The sequence below is a fragment of the Ascidiella aspersa genome, chromosome 1 (genome assembly GCF_963924565.1).
Source record: "Ascidiella aspersa chromosome 1, kaAscAspe10.2, whole genome shotgun sequence".
NCBI lineage: Eukaryota > Metazoa > Chordata > Ascidiacea > Phlebobranchia > Ascidiidae > Ascidiella > Ascidiella aspersa.
In genome coordinates, this window is record NC_139447.1 from 18,227,759 (window position 1) to 18,252,263 (window position 24,505).

At 34.2% G+C, this 24,505-nt stretch overlaps 2 protein-coding genes across 2 annotated transcripts in view; one reads left to right on the top strand and one right to left on the bottom strand.

Annotated features, from left to right (window-relative positions):
• Positions 1 to 933: 933 nt before the first annotated feature.
• Positions 934 to 24,505, bottom strand: part of LOC146168142 (integrin beta-6-like) — a 34,878-nt gene continuing 11,306 nt past the window's right edge. The window contains exons 3-20 of the mRNA XM_083391031.1: positions 24,024 to 24,172; positions 22,990 to 23,102; positions 22,810 to 22,925; positions 18,545 to 18,731; positions 18,319 to 18,450; positions 14,696 to 14,842; positions 14,538 to 14,627; positions 13,817 to 13,954; positions 13,642 to 13,753; positions 13,291 to 13,367; positions 10,816 to 10,946; positions 9,540 to 9,652; positions 9,283 to 9,464; positions 9,091 to 9,216; positions 8,471 to 8,595; positions 8,283 to 8,410; positions 2,116 to 2,282; positions 934 to 1,984 (exon numbers count right to left, since the gene is read on the bottom strand). Of these exons, the coding sequence (XP_083247157.1) occupies positions 1,913 to 1,984; positions 2,116 to 2,282; positions 8,283 to 8,410; positions 8,471 to 8,595; positions 9,091 to 9,216; positions 9,283 to 9,464; positions 9,540 to 9,652; positions 10,816 to 10,946; positions 13,291 to 13,367; positions 13,642 to 13,753; positions 13,817 to 13,954; positions 14,538 to 14,627; positions 14,696 to 14,842; positions 18,319 to 18,450; positions 18,545 to 18,731; positions 22,810 to 22,925; positions 22,990 to 23,102; positions 24,024 to 24,172 (2,305 nt within the window). The 3' untranslated portion in view covers positions 934 to 1,912. The remainder of the gene's footprint in view (positions 1,985 to 2,115; positions 2,283 to 8,282; positions 8,411 to 8,470; positions 8,596 to 9,090; positions 9,217 to 9,282; positions 9,465 to 9,539; positions 9,653 to 10,815; positions 10,947 to 13,290; positions 13,368 to 13,641; positions 13,754 to 13,816; positions 13,955 to 14,537; positions 14,628 to 14,695; positions 14,843 to 18,318; positions 18,451 to 18,544; positions 18,732 to 22,809; positions 22,926 to 22,989; positions 23,103 to 24,023; positions 24,173 to 24,505) is intronic.
• LOC146168143 (uncharacterized) lies at positions 2,362 to 3,612 on the top strand. Its single transcript, XM_083391384.1, has one exon. It carries the CDS (start codon positions 2,362 to 2,364, stop codon positions 3,610 to 3,612), a length of 1,251 nt encoding a protein of 416 aa, XP_083247510.1.

A 24,505-nucleotide genomic window follows, 5' to 3' on the forward strand; every position in this document is an offset into this window, starting at 1 on the left:
TCACCCCCACAAAAATATTTCTCAACACCCGCTGGAAAATAATTAATTTATGTTAAAAAAAATTGCTTGACAGCCTTACCAACCAAAAAGTATTACTTAGTTTTAAGAAAGAATTGCGTTTTTACATTTTTTAATCTTTTGGGAAACCTCAAACTGAAAAATCCGGGACAAATTGTTTAACCGGGCGGGGCAGCGGGACTGTTCCGGCTAAACCGGGACGTATGGCAAGCCTACATATATATCAAAGCCTTACTTTGTGTATGGGTTGTCAAGACAACGCCAAACGCTACGTTAATGGATGGGTTTGTTATGTATGGGTTGTCAAGACAACGCCAAACGCTACGTCAATGGCATAATTCTGGTTCGATTCTAAATATGGTCGAATAAGTTTCGCTTGGAAAACATCCTAGTTCAGTAAGAGTACCGACTTTTGGCTTTGAGCTGCACAATATTAAACAAAAATAACCAATCTCAACCTATACTTACCCACCAGTATTAACCTCCGCCAAAAACGTTTCCTATTCGCTCTTGACTACTACCTTGCTAGGAACTAGGACCTTACCTCGGCGCCCGCACCCATAGTTGCGACAGATTGTCAGACGACTGGGCTTAATTCGCTTGAGTTTATTGGCCAAAGGAAAGAATCACCGTTGCAATTTTTTTCTCTTACCATATCTAAGTGTTTTTACAAAGTAGGTTTGTAAAAATTGCAGGTATATAGCAATACAGGTAACAATTTTTTCATCTCTTCAGGGCAAAGCTTCATAACGCATATACATCTTACGAGCTTTTTAACAACCTTTTTCTTTATTAATTGTTGTTTAACAGTTCACTGTATCTATTGGCCGTGTTTTGAAACCTACAATAACATTTAAAAATCAAGTAAGCAAATTCAAGTTGAGTTAAGCCTGTGATGTAAATAAGAACATTTTCCTAGGAACGAACGGCAATACCACATCAAGCCACCTCTGTCGAGTGTATAGATTATTTTGCATGGCTTAGTATAAGTAAACTATCAGCGTTATACTCGGGGTAGTTGAAAATTGCATATTTTAACCTTCTGTTTCATTCTGTGTTTACGATTGGTTGCCCCCTTGTACTGCGCAGAACCTCGCAGAACCTCGCATTATGTTGTAATTTGTCGTTTAAACCAAAAACCTTCGGATAACGATACAAAATATTTTTATTAATGAATATTTCAAAATCAGAACTAAATCGAAAAAAACTCGAGCTCAGGAGACACAAAATATCCTTAAACAAATCACACTGTGTTGATCTGTGTAAAATAATCAAACCGTAAACCGATTCCAGGAGACGAAAAAAGTTAAGACCCTTGTTTATTTTCAAAACAATTAACTATTAACTTTTAGGGTGCAATTTTGGTAAGAACTTCGTAAGCAGATTTCTTAGGGTAAAAGTAAAACGTGAAAATTATAGTGCCATTTGAGCGATTCTGCTTTGGCCCGCTGTTTGTTAAGTTTGCTGTTTCGCCGTAAGTGAAATTATACAGGTCGCTATTGTTTAGAAGTTATATCACACTTTGAACGTTAAATCCTAGATTACTATGATAAATTAAACTTTCAAATCAAAACATAATAATAATTACAAGTTTTAAGTGTCTTTCTTAAACTAACACATTTGTACGAAAATTACAGACATAGTCGCTGCGTGTGCCACAGTAAAAAATGTAGGTTGCGCTCATCCAAAAGCTAGATACAGTAGAGTCGATCACTTAAAGTGCACAACGATCGGTCTGACATTAAAATCCATTAACAAAAAAATTAGGCTTAAATCAACCATGGTATTTGAAGTACTATAAGAATTGTAACAATATGGTAAAAAATTCGTACTAAAGTACTTCAACAGCAAAAACTTTTCACATGGCATATGACGTTGACGTCCAACTAAGATTTTACATCTTTCCTCCGATGTATGCAGGATTTTCGATTCTTACAGAAGCCTTTGAGAATATTGGGTTGACACTCTAAAAGAATTAACACATAATACTGATCAAACTACACTACGTTTGAGATTTATTCGAAAGGTTTCAAACTAAAGTTCCTAGGAATATTTTTTTCGTGTTAAAATAGATTTCGGTCTTTGACTTTTAATTACCTGAATCCATTTTTTCTGTTTAGATTCTTCCATAAAACTCTCGTATTCTTGTTTGTCATGCAAAGTTTGATATAGTTTCCAAACAATAAGCGCGATAAGACCAATGAGTACAATACCTCCAACCACAGGCAATACAATTAGAAGCGCATTTACCGGTTGAGGGCAATCTGCAAAATCACGTATTGAGATGAACATGTTATGCTGTTGACATTCCAAGTCTGGCGCTCGTGGGGTGCGGAGCGAAAAATGGCAAGCAGAGCAAGTTACGCTCAGGCAGTGAATAAAAATGCGGCCAGCTTTAAGAGGCCGAATTGCTTAAGTATGAGGACAGTTAATTTATTGAAAAGAGACGAAATTCTAAATCCTATGAAAAGTATCGATTATCCGCTGAAGAAATTAGTTGGGATTGCAGAAATGCGAGGCCAAAACGTCGACATAATTTGCACCAATAGACAAAATGTTTTGGAACTTTACACAAAGCTATGCGCAGCAGAATCAGTAAAATTTGTTAAACTATACGAAAATGACAAGATTAAAATCGCAGTTGGCTGGGTGCCTATCCCTTTCCCCAGTGAACTCATAGCAGAGGAAATATCGGCAAAATATGGAAAAGTTGAAAAGGAGACACACAGGAAGGACAAGGTTGGGTTGCTAACCGGAATGAGAATCTTGACAATGAATTCAACGGACGTGGAAGAAAACCCTTTACCAAGTTATATTAAGATGGCGGACTGTGAATTTTACGGAACATATCATGGGCAAGTGTTGACTTGCAAGTATTGTGACGAGAAAGGTCACAAACAAGCAAACTGTCCCAAACGTCAAAAAGATTTTCCTCGGCTAGTAAAAAGACAACAAGAGCACAAGCAAGCCAAAGCACACGGAGAGACAAACGATAACGCAGATGCCCCCCAATCTAGCGCTGGCGACAACAACGCTGATAACAATCCGCACTCTACAACAGCCGTAAGCAGCATTCTGAACGATGCTGATAAGAACTCCCCGGACTTCAACTCTGAAAACAACGCCAACATCAAGTCAAGCACACCGAAGCTTACCAACAACTGGTCAAGGAAAAGGCTGCAACGAAGCCCAGACGAGCTTCCTAACAGCAAATCTATTAGCCTATGTGCGACCAGAATTTCGCTGACATGCCCTGGCTGCCAAGCTGAAGCTGTGGTTTCGGCTCAGTCGAAAACTTTCGTTTGCTGGAGTTGTTCCAACAAGTATTCCGTAGCAATGAAGTGCTGCACGGACGAGTTATTTCTGGTCGAAGAGGGTAAAGAAACATGTCAATGTCCTTCATGCGAAGGGACATTGAGACGTATGCCGTGCTGCGATGAGCTCCAGCCAGAATACAAGACGAAGGAAGATGTGCTTGAGTGCATACAGTGCGAAAGGTACTCTGTTGTCTGCGTAATTGTTTTACTGTTAACTCGCTACCTAAGGTCACCATGTGTAAAGCGTGTAGTAATACCCATTGCAAGTATAAGATAGTCAACTGTAGTTGCGGGAAAAAGCATTCCTGTCTTATGGGTCACAATAATGCGTTTAGATGTGATTGTGGAGTACGAGTGGGACATTGATATTGGTGTCGAACGCGTTTAAATACTATTTGTATGTCTTTAAATATTATTTCACACAACGTTCGAGGTTTAAACATCCCTATGAAAAGAAAATCGATTTTTAATGTTTTACGTCGTAAAAAGTGTCATTGCCCTTTTGCAGGAAACCCATGGTAGTGCTAAGCACGAAAAGTTATGGGGTATGGAATAGGGAGGGGAAGCGTTTTGGGCGCACGGCACCTCAAGCAGTAGAGGGGTGGCAATACTAATCGACAAAAACTTATCCTATTCCGTCTCAGGCACAAGGGTAGACCAAGAAGGTCGATACTTAATGGTTGAAATTACAATAAATGCAACCCCAATAGTAATTGTTAATGTTTACGCGCCGAATAAGGACGATCCAGAATTTTTCATCAATTTATTCGCCGTACTTGACAGCTTTTCCGATGCTCCAATAATCATGGGAGGGGACTTTAATCTAGTTCTGGACAATGTCCTAGATCAAAATGGAAGTAAAAAACATCGTAACCGAAAAGCAAGAGAAAGTCTTTTGCAATATATGCCACATTACAAACTAACAGATATTTTTCGCCACAAATTTCCAACCGTTAAAAAGTTCTCAAGGCTTCAGAAACTACCAGCGGCATCATCGCGTTTAGATTTCTTTTTAATTGACGGATCTCTCGTCGAAAACGTTAAAAATGTAGACATAGTCCACGGTATAACGTCCGACCATAATATAGCAACTCTAGGGGCTGACATTAACCCAGCACCACGCGGTAGAGGCTACTGGAAATTTAATACATCACTATTAAATGACCAGCGTTACAAGGATAAAATAAGAAAGGTAATCACTTATTATAAAGCAGAAAACCATATAGGCGAAACCGACCCACATGTAAGATGGGTCGCCTTGAAAGCAGTTGTTCGGGGAGAAACTATTAGATATGCGGCCGAACTAAAACGAAGGCTAAATATTAAGCAAATCGATTTGGAAAAACTGATTGGCGAGACGCAAGACGCTATTTTAAAAAACTCTGAAACAGAATTAGGCCCCTTGCACGAAAAATTGTCCAAACTTAAATCGGAACTCGACCAACTAATGCTGCGCCAAACTAAAAGCGCCATAACGCGAAGTAGGGCTCGCTGGGCAGAGGAGGGCGAGAAAAATACAAAATACTTTTTAAATTTGGAAAAAAGACATTGCGAAAAAAAGGGTATTAACAGACTTTTTGTGGATGATAAAATGATAACTGACCAAAACAACATTTTGGACGGTCTAGTTGACTTTTACAAGCAACTCTACAAACAAAACGGAGATCTATTGAACAAAACCTTAATCGCCTCAAAATTAAAAACACTAAATCTCCCGAAAATTAAGGCAGAACAATCAAAACTATTAGAAGCGGAAACAACAGAAGCGGAATTCTTCACTGCTCTCTGCAACATGGGTAAAAATAAATCCCCTGGGCTAGACGGTTTCCCAGCAGAGTTTTAGATCACCTTTTGGTACAATATCAAATGCGTCTATATGGCAGCTTGGCGACATACAGTAAATACAGGTAGGCTATCAGCTTCTCAGTCAGAAGCAGTGGTAACTCTACTTCCAAAAGCTTATAAAGATCATCTTCAACCGGGAAATTTTAGACCGATAACGCTTTTGAATGTAGACTACAAAATTGCTTCAAAAGTATAGTTAACACCAGGATCCGAGGGGTACTAAACGACATTATCTCGCCTGCGCAAAATGGTTTTATTCCAAAACGATACATAGGCACTAATATTCGTCTTTTGTTCGATATCATTGACTGCGCCGACTATTACGATATACCTGGCGCGATACTGTCTTTAGACATGTTCAAGGCCTTTGACACGGTAAACTGGGACTTCATATATACAGCCTTAGCTGCTTTCGGGTTCGGGGACAAGATTATTAAATTGATCGAATGTGGCAGGAAAGATCAATATAGATAATTACTTGTTAGCCTTACATACGAAATGGATCTCTAAACTACTTGACGAAAACGCGGAAGCTGATTGGAAACAAATCGAAGGCCCCTTTATCCAAGGTAACAGATTAGAAGCGCTTCTTAATGGGAACATAGGAACAAACAATGCAATCACAAGGCGTATACTTCCTATGCGAACGTTACGTTGCGCAATAACGGCGTGCAAACAACTCTTGGAAATTATAGATCCAAAGTCAAACGGCCGTCCGCTTTGGCTAAACAAAAAAGTAAAATTCCGCTCAAATGTTTTTTTTATGCCATCACTTATAGATTCCAATATAATTTTTCACCAGGATTTATTGAATAGAAACGGCGAGTATATACAATATGACACATTAGTAAATAAATTTAACTTTACACCTAACAACACAGATTTTGTCCAATTCATAAAATTAATATCGAGTCTCCCAGAAGAATGGGATTCGGGTAGCGCAACAACGTTCCGATCGTATAGAACCCAAACATTAAAATTATTTATCCAGCAGTATAACTCCACCAAATCGGTTTACGAAAAATTACAAACAACAATTCTCTTTCCTCCAAAAGCTCAATTAAAATGGCACTGGACCTTAAATTGCGGGAGTGCACGTCTGCCATGGGAGAAAATTTACCGCAACCTCTACAATTCAACAATCGAAAACAAACTAAGAAGCTTTCAGATAAAGCTTAACTTGGGCGCAATTGTTACAAATGACTCCCTTTATTCGTTTGGTAAAACCGAATCTAACCAATGTACTTTTTGCAAAAAGGCCACGGAAACCCTGTACCACTTGTTTTATTTGTGTCCTGTTACGTGTCTATACTGGGAAAACGTGAGTGCGTGGTTAAGTACTAAACTACGAATATCGTGTATTTTTTCCCGCGATCAATTACTTTTTGGAGTGCACAAAAACGAACCGTGCAAAACATTTGTGAATTGTGTCCTTTTATGCGCGCGATATGTTATTTATCAATGTAAATATGCCGACACTGTCCCGACTATATTACGATTTTTACTGTTGCTATCTTCTGTGCGAACTTCCGAGCGATATTCGGCTTTAAAAAGAGGAAGTATGACAAAACACAAAAGTAAATGGTCGTTAGCTGCTTGAGAGCTTCACTATTTTGATTTGTTTTTCTTGTTCGTTTTTTTCGCTATCTATTTTATTAATAAAAAAAAAGTTCCCACAAACAATTGGTAAATTACCAACAGGTGAATAAATTATAACTTGGTTATGCATAAATATTCTATCAATGAACACATAGAACGTGAAAAAGCCTCTAGCTCCCCAACTATATCGGTCTATCTTGCGAGTTGCGACGACCCAATCCACAAAATTAATTTTGTAAGAGGCCTAGCGCTAGCCTAATAAATGCCAATAACATTTTCCACAGACTTCGACACGATAATTAATATTTTCTTTAACACCCTAGGCAATTAAGAGGCCGCCCAAAGGTTCTTTACAAACATTTTTTATAGGCGTTTAAGTTGATATTGATTAACTTATCTAAACCTCTACTATGAAAACGTATATAAAATGATTCTGCCACTGATTCTGCCACTAATTACTGGTTAACAAAATTTTTACACCAGATACACTAACAACTAATTTTCGGTAATTTAGGTGTGCTAAGCTAAGTATGATTTTTTTAGCTTTTTAGTTTTGTTGACTTTTACGTATGTTTTTAACACTCCAACTTCAGCTATATGCCCAAAATAGCTAAATTTGGTGCATGGCGGTATTTTAAAAACTTGATAGAGAAAATATTAAATCTGTGGCCCAGGATTACCTACTTTCATGAGCTGTATGAATAAAAATAAGTTTAAATTTTTTGTAGACCAGTGAATCTACAAAACGTTGTCAGGCGTTTAGATAAATATTTTAAATTGTGACAATATGATCATTAGGGCGAATATTTTTTGACCAAAAAAATAGGAAATTTTGACCAAAAATTAGGAAATTTTGACAAATTTTGACCTGTTAGAAATACATTGATTTAAATAACCTAGACGTCGTTGAATCACACGATTTTTATACTGTATATTGCTCTAATAAAGATATAATACGGTTAAAATGACTTTGAACTTATATCAAAACTAATTTTTTTTGATAAAATGAAAGATAAATTTCAAAATAACCGAACGACCAATTTCAAAAACCTGACTTTAACTTTTTTTTAATTTTGTAAGATTTTGACCTAACGTGTAAATTTTGACAAAATTTTGACTTTTTTTGACAAGTCAAAAAATATTCGCCCGAATGAACATGCATCTGTGAGTACAAGTTAAGTGTCACAAATACAATTTTTAAACAGTTTTAACACAATTTAAAAAAAATAACAAAATACGAGACGAAATTGATTCTCTAAAAACATTTCTTAAAGTATCTAATTTTAGTAACTATTTACTGTTTGCTAAACCACACAATTTCAGTTTTAAAAAGGATTTAGTTGAAAAAATATTAGTACATTAAAAAAAACGCCATACTATTGGTTTTTACAACACATAAATAAAACGCAGTTTTGTAACAGTGGGTACAATTCGTCATGGGTTAGCGTCCAAAAACATTTTGCTAATTGTAGCTAAAATGGAACAGTTGTTTGCTAGTCTTACCATTTTCCTTATCAATATCTTTGACAAATATAAAATAATCCAAGGAAGTTTGTACCCATTCCACTCTATAACTATACTTGCAACCAGAATCTAGGGTATGCACACATACACTGGAATAGGAAATGTTTCTAAAAATAAATTTCAAAATGTTAAAACTGCAAAATTATTTAACTACCTCAAATACTTGCCTTTCTTCGGATAAACAATTGTTACAATCCTCATCATCACACCCATAGTTACACGAAGGCAGCACTCCAAGCTTGTATTTTAAATTTCTTACGTGGCACGACGCATTGCAAGCCTTTCTTGTATCCTTAAAAATATAAATTGAATTTATTTCACGTTTCCATATTGTGGCCCGTCATTTCGTTTTTAAAGTCTTGTATTGTAAAAACACGAAAAATATCCCACTGAGTAAATGTAAGCTTTTTTCAGTGTAAACAGAACCATGACAAGAATTGCAAAACTAATAAAGTATCCTTTAAAAAAACTAAAAAGTGATGTTAAGGCTATATTTTACTTTCTATCACCCAACCCTTTTACTTGTTTCAAATACTAACCAATTTTAGTTAGCTATTGTCAACTACCATTTATGACTGTTTTATTTTTTACTCTTTGCTCTAGAAACAATTCAATTATGCTTAGTCTGAAATATTTTTGTTTGTACATTAATTTGCATCTTCTTAACACATAAAGTCGGTGCGTTTCTGGTTGAAATACTTACTGAGCTCAATTTTATTTATAGCCATAATTTGTTAGAGTAAAGTTGCCATTAATTTAAAAATAAATGAGTGCAATTAAGAAATACCTGGACAAAACGTTGGGCGTTGTTTACACATTCAGCACATTTCTTTACTTCTTCGCCACCACAAGTAACATCCAAAGTACGACAAAGTGGATGAATACACTTTTCACAAAATACACCAGAATACAACTGTTAATAAAATGTAAACAATAAGAAGTTTGAACCAGATGGTAAACAATACACAGTTCAGTTTACATTTTTGTTAGTGCAATCGCAATGGTCACAATCACAAACGCCATTTCCTGAACAAGTGATACCATTTTTTTGGCATGTCATGTTGTTGCAGGTACATACTCCATTAGGGTTTAAATACCAACCATTTTTGCAATCACACTTTTGGTTTTCATCACAATTGTTGCAGTCACCCTTTTCAATCCCTACAAAGTTGTTAAGATAACAAATCAAAAAATCAGTAAAATATAAAACTGGTTAAATGGAATCAATTTTCTTACCTCCACACAACTTATTATCAAACATCCGACATCCTAAACTTCGGCATTGGCAAAACTCACCAAAATACCCATCATTGCATTGGCATTTCCCACATTCACAAAAACCATTCCCACTGAATATTAAAAAGAAAATTAATTATACATCTGGAAATGTGTATGATGTTTCTATATAAAAATTTCATTTTACATAACAAAAGTAAAGTTTAAATTTATATATTCCTTTTTTTGTATTTAGTTTTATAGTTACTTAATCATACCTGCATAATGTATATGCATCATTTGTCAAAGATAAGGCAATACAAATTTAATAAAAATCTTTGTCTCAATAATTAATATAAGGTAACTGCTGTAGGGATTGCAACGCTACCACTACTTGTAACTTCAAAACTAATTCATCAAAAAAGTAGATACTGCATAGTTCGCATTTAAAAAAAAAAAACTGTCTACGAATCTTTTAAAGAAATGAAGATATCCTAAAATGTATAACACAGTGGTCCATGGAGACCAAGGGTGGAGGCCTGACAAAAACAGATATGGGCTGAAAATTTCTAGCCTTAACATATGGCTCAGATACCAAAGGGGTAGTTGCCAAGAAACGACTGTCGCAGAATATTTCCAAATTTAGGAATTGGTATATAAAAATTTAATAACTTATAATAATATTCTGCCAGAAACAGGGTGTCATAAAAGTAAAACGCTTTGAACACGGAACTTAGGCAGCCATGTTGTCAATGGTTTTGGATTCCCAAAAGATTCACCTTTTAATGTACTGTATGCTAGACGAAATACCGGACTTTGCCCCGGTAAAATAAGCTATTTACTTGTAACAATGATATGCAGCCTTTTGCAATAAGTGCAATATATTACGTGCATTCGTACAATGTCCCAATTTTGCGTGGTTAAAAATGTATAAAGATATCAAGCTGTTGACTGTTGATTACCACCGCATATAATAGTTTATTATTTCCGTGTAAATGAATGAGTAATTTCACATGTAAGCATGTAAAGTAATATTCTGTATTGTGTATAAAATGGGTCAGGTAAATACTTTCTCACAATTAAAGTAGGATGCTGCCCTTGTAAAAGCAGCAACAACATTGTAACCATTCACTAATTCGGTATTGTGTTTAAAAGTGAAAATTGCTAAACCTCTGCACTAAATGCCATATTTCATTTTTATATATAGAATATATATATATAAATATTTATGTAATGTAATAAACAATTTCTATGTTTAAATAAATTAATATTAATTAAAAAAACAGTAGCCACAGACTTGCATAACGGTGTAGAGTCACTTGGTATTCCCGATTTAGAACAGTTTGCTTCCAAAGGGATTTGAGAAGTTGAAGGAGAGCACTGACATTGCTTTCCAAGTCTTCCTCCATGACAGGAGCATATTCCACACTGAAGTAAACAATACCCAAATAAATTATATGCAAGTATCCAAGAAAATTAGTAAATCATCTTATTAAAGAATTCTACATAATAAATTAAAACAGGCAAATTAAACTTTTTTTAGGTTTTACTTTTTTCTGTGCCATATAACATATGTTGTCATGCAAAAGTAACGTTCTATTGAAAACTACACTCACCTTACCTTAAGAGCAGTGGTTGCTTATCTTTTTTGTATTGCGCCCTATATTTGATGTAATTCTCTTGTGCCCCCACCCCCCCTGCCCCTGATATTAAATAAGCAACACGTCAAAAAAATTCTTGTGTTAGTGCATTACATATATATGCTTGGCAACATTAATATGCTAACGCTGATTCTTAATTTATTTTAATTGCTTAAAAAATGTTTATTTGGTTTCAATTAGATAAACTTTAAATTAGATTGGACACACAAAAATTGCACATTGCTCGCACTCAGATGTGTTTTTAAAAGACATGCACAGAGACATATGTAAAAAAAATGTATACAAAACAAGATCAAACAAAGTAAAACAAAATATTTGAGCAAAAAATATTTTTGCAGTTACAGTACAAGGTTCAAGCGGGTAAACAGCAGAGTTTGGAAAGGTGGGGCATGGCCTTATGTCTTAATGAATAATGACATCATAAAATAGTGACTGGAATGACGTCATAACAGAAAACAATCAGACACAGCCAATTAAAGTCAACAAAAGTGGATCTTTAAGACACAAAGCAAACACATGCGTTGAAATCGCTTAGTGTGCAAATGTTAACTTCAGGCGAAAAAATAAACCAAGATGGTAAAATATGCGTGATTAATTTGGGTAGAATCATGTTAAGACTATGAGCAGCGCAGTTTCCTAAGTTTTATGAACGGGACTACGCTAAATTACAGCTTGCCTTTCGCTTTTCATAAGTATTATTAGGCCATGATTAGCGCAGCATTTGCGCCAGGCAGTGTGCTCAGTCAGCTAAAATACAAGATGTGGCTGGGAGAAAATAAGTTGTGTCAATTACACACTAAACATGCAGTCTTAGGATATGCTTATAGAGCAGGGGTCGGCAACCTTTTTCTAGTCGCGGGCTAAAACCAAACTTAAAAAGGTCTCTGCGGGCCGCACAAAATGATAACCAAGAATTGTGTTAATAAAATGTTAGAACAACTGTGAATCAGGCAGGCCTCGGGTATTTTTTGTACTTAAAAACGTGTTTAATTACATTTACAGAGGCATTAAAGTGTTGACGCAAAGCGAGTAACAAGTGTAATAAAACTACTTTGATGAAATTCAATGACATTTAAATTTAATGTACCTCAGTGTGTGTTAACTGTTTCAAGTCAAGGTGCACCTGGCGAGCGTAGAGAGCGCGATTTTTTTGGTATACCGGTATTTATTTTAATTTTTTTTGCCAGTTTTTATTACATTGCCAAAAATAGAAAAATAATAAAACATGTTTATCCAATATTTTTTAATACTTTTTCCCAATTTGCGCTACATACTTGGCAGCGCTGATCTAGTTGAAAAGCCAGCATTAAAACAAACCGTACGTATAATAAACATTCGCGCGAATCCCGAAAATTTTACGCAATTAAGTAGTTAAAATAGTCAATAGACTCGTGTCAAATTTGTCAAAGAGGCGGGGGGCCGGATAAATTACACCGGCGGACCGGATCCGGCACGCGGGCCGCAGGTAGACGACCCCTGTTATAGAGAATAATTTGGCGGTAACTATCATAAAAAGACGATTAACTTTCAACAGTCAGAGTTAGACCACCTTTTAAAAGAATCTATGTTACCAACATCGAATATTAGTGCCGACAGTAAACAGCGAGAAACATAAGTCTTATTCAACATTTTTTAAAATAAATAGAATGCTTGACTTAGCGTTGCCATTTGTCAAATTCACCCTTGCTATTCCGCCAACCTGAACGAATAATGAAAGGCGAAAGAGAAAAACAAGGAGCGTTTATGGTCCACCGAACAAGAGACGATAAACTGCGTTTTGCATTTCATTTTGGTTTCGAATTACCTTAAGATATGTTACCCAATTACCAATTACATTGAAAACATAGCCGCTTCAAGCGGTGAGTTTAACCCTGACTAAAACAAACAAAAACGATAATATCAGCTACGAAAATTGGGAGGCCTGAAGTCTAGATGAGGTGGAACATGTTTTGGTTGATGTATAGAACAAAAATACACAAATCAGTTATGAACACCGTCTATTTTTTCCCATGAAAAAGTAAAAACTTGGGATAGAATAAACAAAACTAAGTAATTCGAATGGGTAAAACAAGTCTACTTTTGGAGTATAGACAGTTTCTACTAATAGTCACCTGTAGATTTCCATAACTGCTGCATAGGGTACTGTTCACAACTGGACTTGCTGTACAATTGCAATCACAAATATACTCTGTAATACAATTTCACCTATTACAAGGCTTTTTTTCTGGTTTACTTATTTGGTTTGATCAGGCATGCTGTAAGTATCACTTATTTACCCAGGATTTATTTTAGTTTTTACAACAAGAAGTGTTTAGTATAATTGCTTGAGTTAATAGTCATTAATAAGTGAATATTCTTAAGAGGCTTCAATGTATTATTTTCTAACATAATTTTTTATAACAAGGTATGTTTAAGTATAGCTACAAAAAAAAACTTTTTGAAAATGAACTGTTTATACAAACCTATGGATATTTCCACCTGATCTTGCAATGAATTTGATGTTACTAAAACCATATCTTCTTTCGAAGGTTCTTGTGGGCAAGATGTTGATAAAAATTCAAATTGAAAAATAACCTAGTTTATAGGGTATATATATTATATAAGAGTTAAGAACCAAAAAAACAGGTAATAACTCACCTCACTTCCTATGTTAATATTAGTACATTCTAAAGAGTTTTCTCTCCAAGTTGAATCTCCTGGGCATAACACGCGGTATGACATGTCTATATTACTTGGTTTAGTTGGACTCGATAGTTGGATTTTGCTTTTTAGAGCCTTAAAAAGATGAGCAACTTTTATTAAAACCAAAAAATTAGGATTTTGTAGACAGTGTCACACAAAAACAAAAACATTAATTTGGTAAGCAATAGCATAGCATACTGCAGTTTAAAACTATTAATGCAAAAAACTAAACTAAATACATGCAGCACCTATTAACCCGGGATTGGACAATTATTTTTTACAAGGGCTCACATGAGAAAACATAAAATGTTGTGATGTAAAATAATGACATAAAATGTTTTAGCCAGGGCTAAAAGAGGTCCTCAAATATACACAGTATGCATTGTAATCGTAGCAATCAAAAAATGTTAATTGATAAGCTTGTAAAATTTGGGCCTGATTAAGGAGTTTTGTTTGAAAAACACTTTTAAAAAGCTCCCAATTACCTCATAATGTGACACTACAAAAACAATTAGGCTCAAGAAACCTGCTATTACGTTGGTAGTTGTGGGCAAATTTAAAGTTAAATTTAAAAAAAGGTGACAATTTCCTATCAGTATTTTTATGATACATAAAAATTAAGTGTAAAAAAACTGAACATAAAATTGACTGTCTTATAAAAATACAGTTGCATCACATTGTAGGATTTCCTGATAACAGAAATAATGTTGCTTGAATCACCCTCCAATTGATCAACAAAGGAGTTATCCAAAAGACTGGGCATATCCTAAGTAAAATTGAAAGTTTTAAGTTGTTCTATATATACAACATAATATAACACAAAACTAACTTTACCTTGTACAATCCCTGAACAGATTCTGTCACTGCAAAAATTATTTGGATTTTAAACTTGTCAAAAGCTTCTCGCAACTGGCCAATTGAAGGGTAATCCATGAACTTGCTTTTGGTATAAATTGCATCAGATTCATATGGAAGAATGCCCTGTGAAATGTATAGTTGTAGAAAACAGATATGCGCAACCAAGGGATTTTTTTATTTGATATAATATTTTTAAAATGGAATTGCCTAAGTTAAAGACATACAATTGTCTTTTGCTAAAATAAAATCGATTGATATTCAGATTTATATTTTAGAACTTTTTGTCTTTGTGTTCCAATATGCCCCAAAATAAAAAATTGGACTGCAACCTTTGGTGCAGGGATTCTTAAACTTTATATTCATCCCTCTTAACCCGTGCACCCTGACATAGCCAACAAAGCACTTTCACTGTTTTGAATAGAATGATTTGCATACAGACCAGAATTTTCCATTTAATTTTAATGGCACAAGCAGTGCAAAGAGGCCCTTAAAATGTAAAACTGTTGAAATATGCCTTTTTTATGTAAATCAGGGTTGCTATTTATAATTTTTTTTTAACAAAGAGACTTTGGCAACTTACTGAAAATATTTTCAGCTTAAAGTAGACAAAACAAAAGACAATAGTAGTATAAACAAAGTTGAATTAAACTAAAAAAAAGTGACGGTTTTCATTTGCTGGAGCGATTTTCTCAAGATTTGGTGGAAATCACGCTGACAGTCAATTTCATTAAATCTAACCAAGTGAAGCATCAGCGGCCTTCTTTTGGGTGCGTCCGAATTTGTAAAGCAAGGGTCTTTAAGTCAAACTTTCCTGAGGGCCAAATGTAGCAATGTAGATAAACTTGCAGGCCGCAATACACTTGATTAATATGTCCAAGATTAGCTTGAAATAGACAGAACTGTTAACCTGTTTATTTTTACTTTGATTCGTTGTATAACATGCTGCTTCAGGTAAGGTAACAATTCCTCAATCTTAAAACGCACTGTGACGATCCGTTTATCAATACAATAAGAAACTGAAAGCATTAAGCTTTTAATCGTAACCAGCATAAAACGAATTAGTCGTTCAGTAGTCAGTACATAACGCAACGATGGGGGTCGATGTAATAAACACTTACAAGAAAAGTAAAAAGCATACAGGTTTGCCACAAAAATATTCGCGCTTACTTTGCTCATCAGGTCTTCAGGTATGCTACAGCGTTGTCAACAAGTATAACTTAAACCGTAATAATTAAGTATTGTGAATAATAATCGTATATCACAGAAGTATAATACTGTTTACTGACAGGCAGCTTAGGTCATTTCTTTGTTATGAATAGATCATCACCTTGTGTTGTCCTTTATCATTTTAGAGCGCCTATTTGCAATTTGTTACTCCGGAACTACCCAAAGCATGAGCATTGTTTCGATGATAATACAGAAACGCTAAATCGGTTTCCTAAGATTGTTATGCTTTGCTGGTGATTATAAGAAGGACGATTATTTCTTGACCTAAAAAACATTGATTTAAACAACATATTGTTGTATGTAAAAGTGTATTAGTGTTTTGGCGTTGTCTACCACACGTTTTTGATGTTTTACTGACTACCGGTCGAACACCAGTCAGCTATTTTTTCGGGTTAATGTAAATTCTAGAACATGATTTGGTTATTTTTTGTTTTTTAAAAAGACTAACACTTATAAAATGCCAAAGAAAAACAAGACATGGATTATTTCGTTTTTGCGCTGAGACAGTATGGCAAAATGCTGGCGACTTGGCAACTATGTTAGCCAAAGAATTAGCCAGAAAACTGAAGAAATTGTTTCCAAAAAAATTATCAAAAAAAATGTTTTTTAATAGTGGGGAAAACAGGCAGTGCTAGGCATATAGGTGTTTATATTTTTAAAAATACCAAATTTCAATCATACAATTGTTACGTGTTTTTAGTTTTACTTTGATTGTCAGCATTAAAGTACTCCTATATAGACATAAAGAGAATCACAATAGTTGTAATTCCAGTTAAATAGACAAGTATGATATTCACATGGGCTGATCCGTAACAGGCCATGCTTCTCCACTTAAATAAACTATATTTTTTGTCTGTTTTAATTATGTTAATGCCAAAAAAACATTGATCAAGTTTTGCTATGTTCCGGTCTCTGTGTTTGGCAAATCTGATTGTCAGCAAAAAAGTACACTGCATACTATGGTATGTTGCGCTGTGTGAATCACAACCTTGGCAAACAATTTCCATTAAATTGGACTATAAATGCCATTATTTCAAGCAATATGCCAATCTCTGTTATGTGCCTAATGTATCACTTGACAATTTCTGCCAATTTAACCAAATAAAAGCTATTTTTCTGGTTTTGTGAATTAAAAATGGTTTTGAGCTGCATGTTTGCACACGAGTTTGCTTTAAAAAAAGCAGATTGTACTTTTCATTCCCTTATGTAAATAGTCTCACAAAAAATTTAGTTCCTTCGGCGCAACTTTTACTTACCCATTTTCCTTTTTAAGCTCCTAAATATGGTGAGGTTCATACATTAGTTACGTGACAACAGCATTTACCTTTAGGGACTGGACCAAAAAAATTAAACAATTAGGGCGAAAAAATGCTTGTCACCAGAAGGCTGGCAAGATTCTGCCAGTCTGATTTCAGATATATCTGATTTCCTTTATTTTTTTAAAATTATTTCCTCTATCTAAAAACCTTGGTGACGGGATTTCATATTTGAAGTCTTTTTTTGTTAGTCATTAACTGTACCAAGGTTTGCTGGAAAGAAGTTGAAGAGTGACATACATAACCCATCCATCTGTAAACCTAAGCAGATCATAAACACCGACCGGAAAATATTGTGATTTTGCATTTTTCTAACAGTTAGCACACAGCCATTAAATGCTAGCCAAGCATGAAATTTTAACATTTAAAAATGTGTAAATGTGCATTCTTTGGTACTTCGCTATAATGTTGGGACACCAAGAAGCCTTTCATTTTGCTCAGCTTTGTATGGAAAACTTATTATGAGGAATGCTAAACTTTAAAAACTCCACTTTCCTATTTCTAATGCGTTATTACTACATCCTTTTCAACCATGTTGTTTTATTGTAATCCTAATAAAAGTAGTTCCGAGTTCTCTTTTGAAACACACACAACTCTTGCAAGGTTGTTTAAATCTGTATCAAAAAAAAATTAGTTTTCAACTTTTGTTTGGTTCTGATGAACCTCATTCACCAAATCTTCAACATCATCAGAGAGAATTCAAGACCTCCATGAGATGGAAATGAAACACGCATTGGAGCATTATTTGGTACAGGTCTTCTTGCTAAACCTAATACTTACTACATGGCAAAAAACATATTTTGACAACACCTTGTTAATTTTTATAAAGTGGGCCTAACAGTTTTAAGAAATGGCATTGAACTATAAAACTGCTGTTTTGTCAATAAAGGGCATTGTTTCCATTATAAAATAATTAATAATAATAAATAAAAAAAAGACTGAATAAACTATTTTGGATTTGTTATTCTAGATTTAAAACCCACTATTTTAAAATATCTAGGTATTCCACTTTGAACTATCCTAACTAAAGTGTTTATGGATTTTTATGATAATTACCTTGCTTAGATGACATTTCATGTCATTTGCTTGTAATATAGCTGCTAATTTGCCATCCATGGCAATGTGAGGAGATGCATCACTTGTAAACAGAATAACATGCAACGCCTTTGTTCGCCATTTTATAAAGTCCTAAAACAAAAAAGTTACTCTATTGTATTTAGAAATGACAAAATGATCTTTGTGTTACATACATTTAAAATAAACATGGGTTTTAATAAACTACCTGACAAACAGCAATCTGCATTAGTGCATCAAAACCACCCTCTGGGGAATCTATATTTCCCGATATACTAGTGGAATTGACAGCCTCAATAAACTTGTTGTCTTCTGAGGTAATTGCAAGTTGATGACGAAATCCAAAAACAGGAGCACAAGATGTATTACCAGTTTTGGAACACGGGTCTAAAAGTCTGAACAAAATATGCACTCTTATTTAACAGATAGTAAGATAGTAAAGTTTAAAAAAGTCCACCAAACTCGATGGTTATTTCCGTCCAAGCATGGCACTCATTCTAGAAACATACCATAATACTATTACAGAGACAAATATTTATAGGTATAAGAACCATATTTATAGGTATAAGAAGTGGTATTCTGATGAATACGCCATTTTTTAAGGTCAATCTTTTTTGCTCATATGTGCCATTAGTAAATAATAAAGATCATATATCCGTAGGAGCACAATTATGGCCAATATTATGGGTAAACCGATATATCTATCTATCTATCACTACTAAACAAATGCCAAATGCATTGACTATGTTAGCTTGCTTACCACACTTGAATTAGGTTGGGCTATTAAGAAATTATTCAAATATTTTTTATAAATGAATCACTACATTGAGAAAAATTCCATAACAATATAACAGTGTCCTTGTTTAGATACATGGTGCTACAAATGTTTTGTAGCCTGGCCATTCTTACCAGTAAGGTTGATCACAAGTTAAGGATTATTTATCGCTATCAATATGTTTTGTCGAATATATATATGTACTCATAAAAAGATAAACAGCACTTATTTTCACACTTTATACCTAATTCGATATTTTCACACTTTATACTTAATTCGAAAAATATCAAGGGTTAACATTTTGCATTTATCCAATTGCCAATGCAAGTGAAATGCTTTGAGTGCTCATTGTAAACCGCTTACCTGCCAGATCAGCCTTATATAAATAAAATATGTTAACATCCTAGTAGACCCAATTCATTGATCTGCAGCAAATGATGTGTAACATCAAGTATTGCTTAAAATGCTAACAATATGTTGTTTTGAGCCACCACAATAATCAATTGGCCAAACGCAAAATAAGGAGTTTGCATATTGACATTACACACGCAACACCGCCATATCGTAGGCCTTATTACAAGTCTAGATGAAGGTACAGAGTTCTGACAAACTTGCCTCCATTTTTTTACAGTTGCGCGGTTAACTTTAATAAACTAAAATAAACATAGTGTTTGAGGTAGCATGTTTTAGCCAAATCTAATAACTATATGTTTAAATAAAGACCATTTGAGTAGCATATATATATATATGGTGCCAACATTCAGTTTCTTTTTACCAGCTGGTTGAAATCTTGTCAATCTCACAACAAACTGACGACATTTAGTTTGTGCAACTGATATTTAGGGTAAGAAAGGAGTAGAAAATTCAGTTAGAATTTATCTGTTTAAGGGTGATTACCAACAAACTTAGGAACACTATACACGGGTCTGTAATGTAGCTTGATAATGAATCTCAAAGCTCAAGTGAATCAACATCATCTTGACAAAGATGTTTCAAAACATACTTGTATCATCATCAGTTAATGTGACTAAAATATATCTAAACCTTACTTATAAAATGTAGAAAGCAATTCTTATAATTCTGGGTTTCTAATCGTCATTAATTAGCATCTTCAGGTGTTGAACAGGTATAGCGGTGTAGTGTCAACGTATATAGTCTGAATGTATTCACTATATTTTCGAGAATGAAAGACACATCCATCCGTCATGTCTCAAGTGATAGCAGTAAAATTTGTCTGGATTTCAGAACTATCTCCGCTACTTAAAGAAAGTGAATCACCTCAGCGAAGAAGATAATTATTTTATACATCCAGTTATTACTTGCACTCCCAGAATGTTCAAACTTCTGAGGATTCACAAACCCCAGTATCAATGAGGCCTATACTAGCATCCATTCCATTGGAAGCTTTTCCCATGCTTGGGTCAAATGCTTATCAAACAGCTTAACCAAATACCACCAGGTTACCCAAACATTCACATCCAGGAAACCTATGCACACAGGTCTGTAAACTGAATGGTGTAGCTTTACACCTCAACTGTATAAACATAATTTGTTTTTTTACCTGTGGCAAAGGGCTTACAGGATCACCAACTTTTATTAAGTAATCCATGTAAACATTAACAAGATCATGCGAATGCTACTACGTAACAGATATCAATTGGCACTTCTCAACAGCTGCATTGAACAGTTCTTTAATATTAAACACAGAGATAACAAAGCACTCAATGCATAGAAAACCCATTACGATATATATTGATGTAGCTACCACATAAGGCCCACCTTTGCACCATTTATGTCTTGAACTTCCCAGGTTCGTACCTCGCTATATTGGTTTCAAAATTGGGTTTTGATTGATTTACAACAGAAATAAAAGAAATCGTTCTAATGAAGGATCACCAAGAAAATTTGCAGCGATACAGTGTTGTATACAATTTAACTTGTTCATGTGGTGTTTCCTACACAGGCCAAACACACAAAAAGCTTTTAACAAGGATAAAAGAACACAAGACTTGGCAGCCATTCGATTCAGTATTACAACCATAAGGTTGATTTTTGCAAACCTGAAGTGCTGTTATCTTTTGGAGAATAAAGCCCTGAATAGAACAGTGAACCTGTACCAACACCACTGTACCCGTTCAACACCTGAAGATGCTAATTAATGCTCTAAACCAGGGGTAGCCAACACATTGATTGCATGGTCAATCGCCACATTTTACCTTGTTGATCAGTTTGAATATGTCTTACGTCATTATAGTAGCTGTGGCACACAAGCGGCACACTAAAATGACCAATTGTTGACTGGACAAGCCTAATAAAGTGTTCTTGTGACTTATTTAACGAACCAGTCAACGAGAGTTTCTAAAAAATATTTCAGTCGATCATAGTCCCATGATGATGATTATGGGTTATTAAATATATTTAGCAAAACAAGGTGAACCTTAGACAAGGAGTTGTTAAACTGGGGTTCCCAAGGGGTAAATGTATGGTGACTACTTTTAGGGGTCCATGAAGGCCTAATTAAAATCGCGGTGTATATTTTGAAGAGTTTAATTTAAAAAATGCTTTGGCGTCATCTCCTTGAAAGTATTTTGCATCCCTGGTATTCCATAACTCCCACCTCTGGTATTCTTCAACGCCCCCTTTGGCTGCTTAAAATAGTAGGAGAGTTACGTTCAAGATAAGGTAAAAGGTTCTTTAGACCTTATTCTAAAAGATTTTGGCATTAGTCCTATTTTGGTTTCATTTCGAACTGTGTTTTATTCCAATTTCATTATAGTTTCTGTCTTATTATGGGAGTATGTTTGAGTTTGTAAATATCAATAAATTGCTAAAAGAACCTAGATTTTATGTTAAATTTTTGCGAAATTTATTGCGATGCGAAAATAAACAGGTTAAACTTAACTAGGATGTTAGTTGTCTAATTTATGGTTTCAGGTTTTTTTACAATAAGCCTAACACATTTAAGTTAATGTTTTAATTTGTTTTGCTATTTGACAGGTTAGGGTCGCTTAAGCTTTAACCTTCTTTCAAAATATTTGGTTTCGGTTTAGCTCCTTGAGTTTTAAAAAAAAACTGCTCAGGTTCGGTTACGGTTTGTGAAACAAGTAAGCACAAAACATGTTCATAAAGATTTGGTTCGGGTTCGTTTGAATCTTACATTTTGATTTGCTTTATCTATTGTTGTGTGTGTCTCTTGCTGGTACAGTTCAGCGGAAATATAAAATTTATACTCATCCAAACAGACGTAATATCACAATATAAAAAGCTTAGAATGAATAAATTGTTATTGTTATTTTTACTTTAAAAAGTATTATTTTCAACTTTTGTTGGTGATGCGCAAAATTCTTTCAATCCATATAGTGTTCCGTGACTTGATAACGTTGAAAAACACTGTGTTAAGAAACTTGCCCGACTGGCAAGTACACAATACAATCAAATTTATAATAGTTTATACAGCTTATAAATAGAAGGTGTGCCTGATTTCGATTAGACTAAAATAAAATAAATTTTTGAAGATTCACGATTGACTTGTTCGGTAATAAAGTCACAGGAACAAACATCAAAAGACACCTTTTTTCTGTGACTTTTGTACTGTAAATGAATGTAAAATAAAACTTAGGTAGAAACTACAATTTGTGAATTATTTATTTTTACAATTTGCAATTTTTGTAAAGCTTATTTTTGCAAAAAAATCTTACTGATCTGGAACAGTGCTCGCGTAGGGCATCATAACTTTATCAACAAAACTTCCAAATCCTAATTGCACATTTTGCGTAATATTTTTGATTCCAGTCACCAAAGAACTCCCAAGTGCCTAAAATAAATTAAATGTCTCAAGTTGCGCTTGATTAAATACAAAGAGGAAAAGTAAGTCAAACCTTCAATTTGTCCAAATCGTCTTTCATAGAGTTAGATAGATCCATAACATAATATAAATCCAGTGGATAATCAACCACCTTTCGGAAAGTTATATTTACTTTCTGTGCTTGTCCTTAACAATCAATAAAACAAAAGTTAGTTATACCAACAATATTTGTAAAATAATTACAATACATAACACATTAAATTCAAACTACAAAACTTGTGATTCAGGTGTTTTTTTTAGTTTGAAAATAGCACTAGATATTTGGGGTAATTAAAGAAAATGTTCCACCACAATTTTTTTTTGTGAGATTAGTGACCATATGTATATGATAATTATTAACTGGGTGAAGGCTGGCAAGTAATTTTGTAAATTGGACTGTTATGTCATTTTTGCATGGCTTCCAAGAAGTTGCTGATAAAGTGCTAACACCAGTCAGGCGTCTGTTCAGTTGCTGTCATACTATTTAGTGCAAAGAAAGTTTAAGTTTTTTATATTGCTGTGTGTGTAGTGCCATTGTGTACTGAGCATAAGAACAACAGCTTAGCTTGTGCAATTCAACAGATTCGTCAATAAGATAAGTTAAGCAAAACTTGGCTTTAAAAAAATGGCTATCTTGAGTAGTGCAAGCATAGGTGCCGATTATGTGCCTGACAATTTAGATACGCAATTAGTTTGCAAATTTTACAGTTGAGAAAACTACAATAAGATAGCATTATATTTGTCATCAGGGGCACTTATTTTGGATTTGCTAATAATAGCGAAACCTTCTTATTTGGTGCTCCATGAGGCAAGAAAAGATTATTTAAAGCAAATACAATATTGATGGCTTCATTTTTTATATTTATCGTTTGGATTATCTCAATCAGCAAGCAGTACTTATAACGTAACTATGAGGCCTATCCAATAAATACGAAAAAAGGTTAAAAACAGTGCTCCAATTTCTGAATTTGTATGCAATCTAGCAATATTACTTGAACTTTCTTTAATTTAAGCCAAAAAAATATAAAAAATGTGGGAGTGTTTATAAAATAGTGTCAAATAAATTACCTGTACGAAGTTTAAGAGAAATTGCCTGTGGTTTTAGTTGTATGACTGTGTCATTATTTAAGATGTCACCAGATGAAAAAGGGCGGTCATCTGTTGGATCTGATGAGCTTTGAGGCTTTTCAATGGAATTACATTTTAACTGGTTTTCCCTGTAATGTTAAAATATATCTTAAAAACATGCAAATTTATAAAAAAAAAAAACTATTTAATTTTTATTTTTATTTGTTAGCTGAAAAAATAGCAATGGTTTTAGAAAGCATTACTATTGCTTTTAGTTTAGGCTACTTAAACATACCATATGCCCACTTTACTACTACTGCACTTCACAGTTTGGATGTTACCAGTTTAAAGTAATATACAGCATTTTTAAACTAGTTCAACACAAAATATAAATTAAGGCATTTCATTATACAAATAAAAAAATGCCGCACATTAGCTTAAATAATTTTAAGTTCAAGAATTACTGCTGTAGTTAAAATGTC

What these genes read in the sequence shown, in the direction of transcription:
- LOC146168143 (XM_083391384.1), top strand. Translation starts at nt 2,362, where the DNA reads ATGGCAAGCAGAGCAAGTTACGCTCAGGCAGTGAATAAAAATGCGGCC.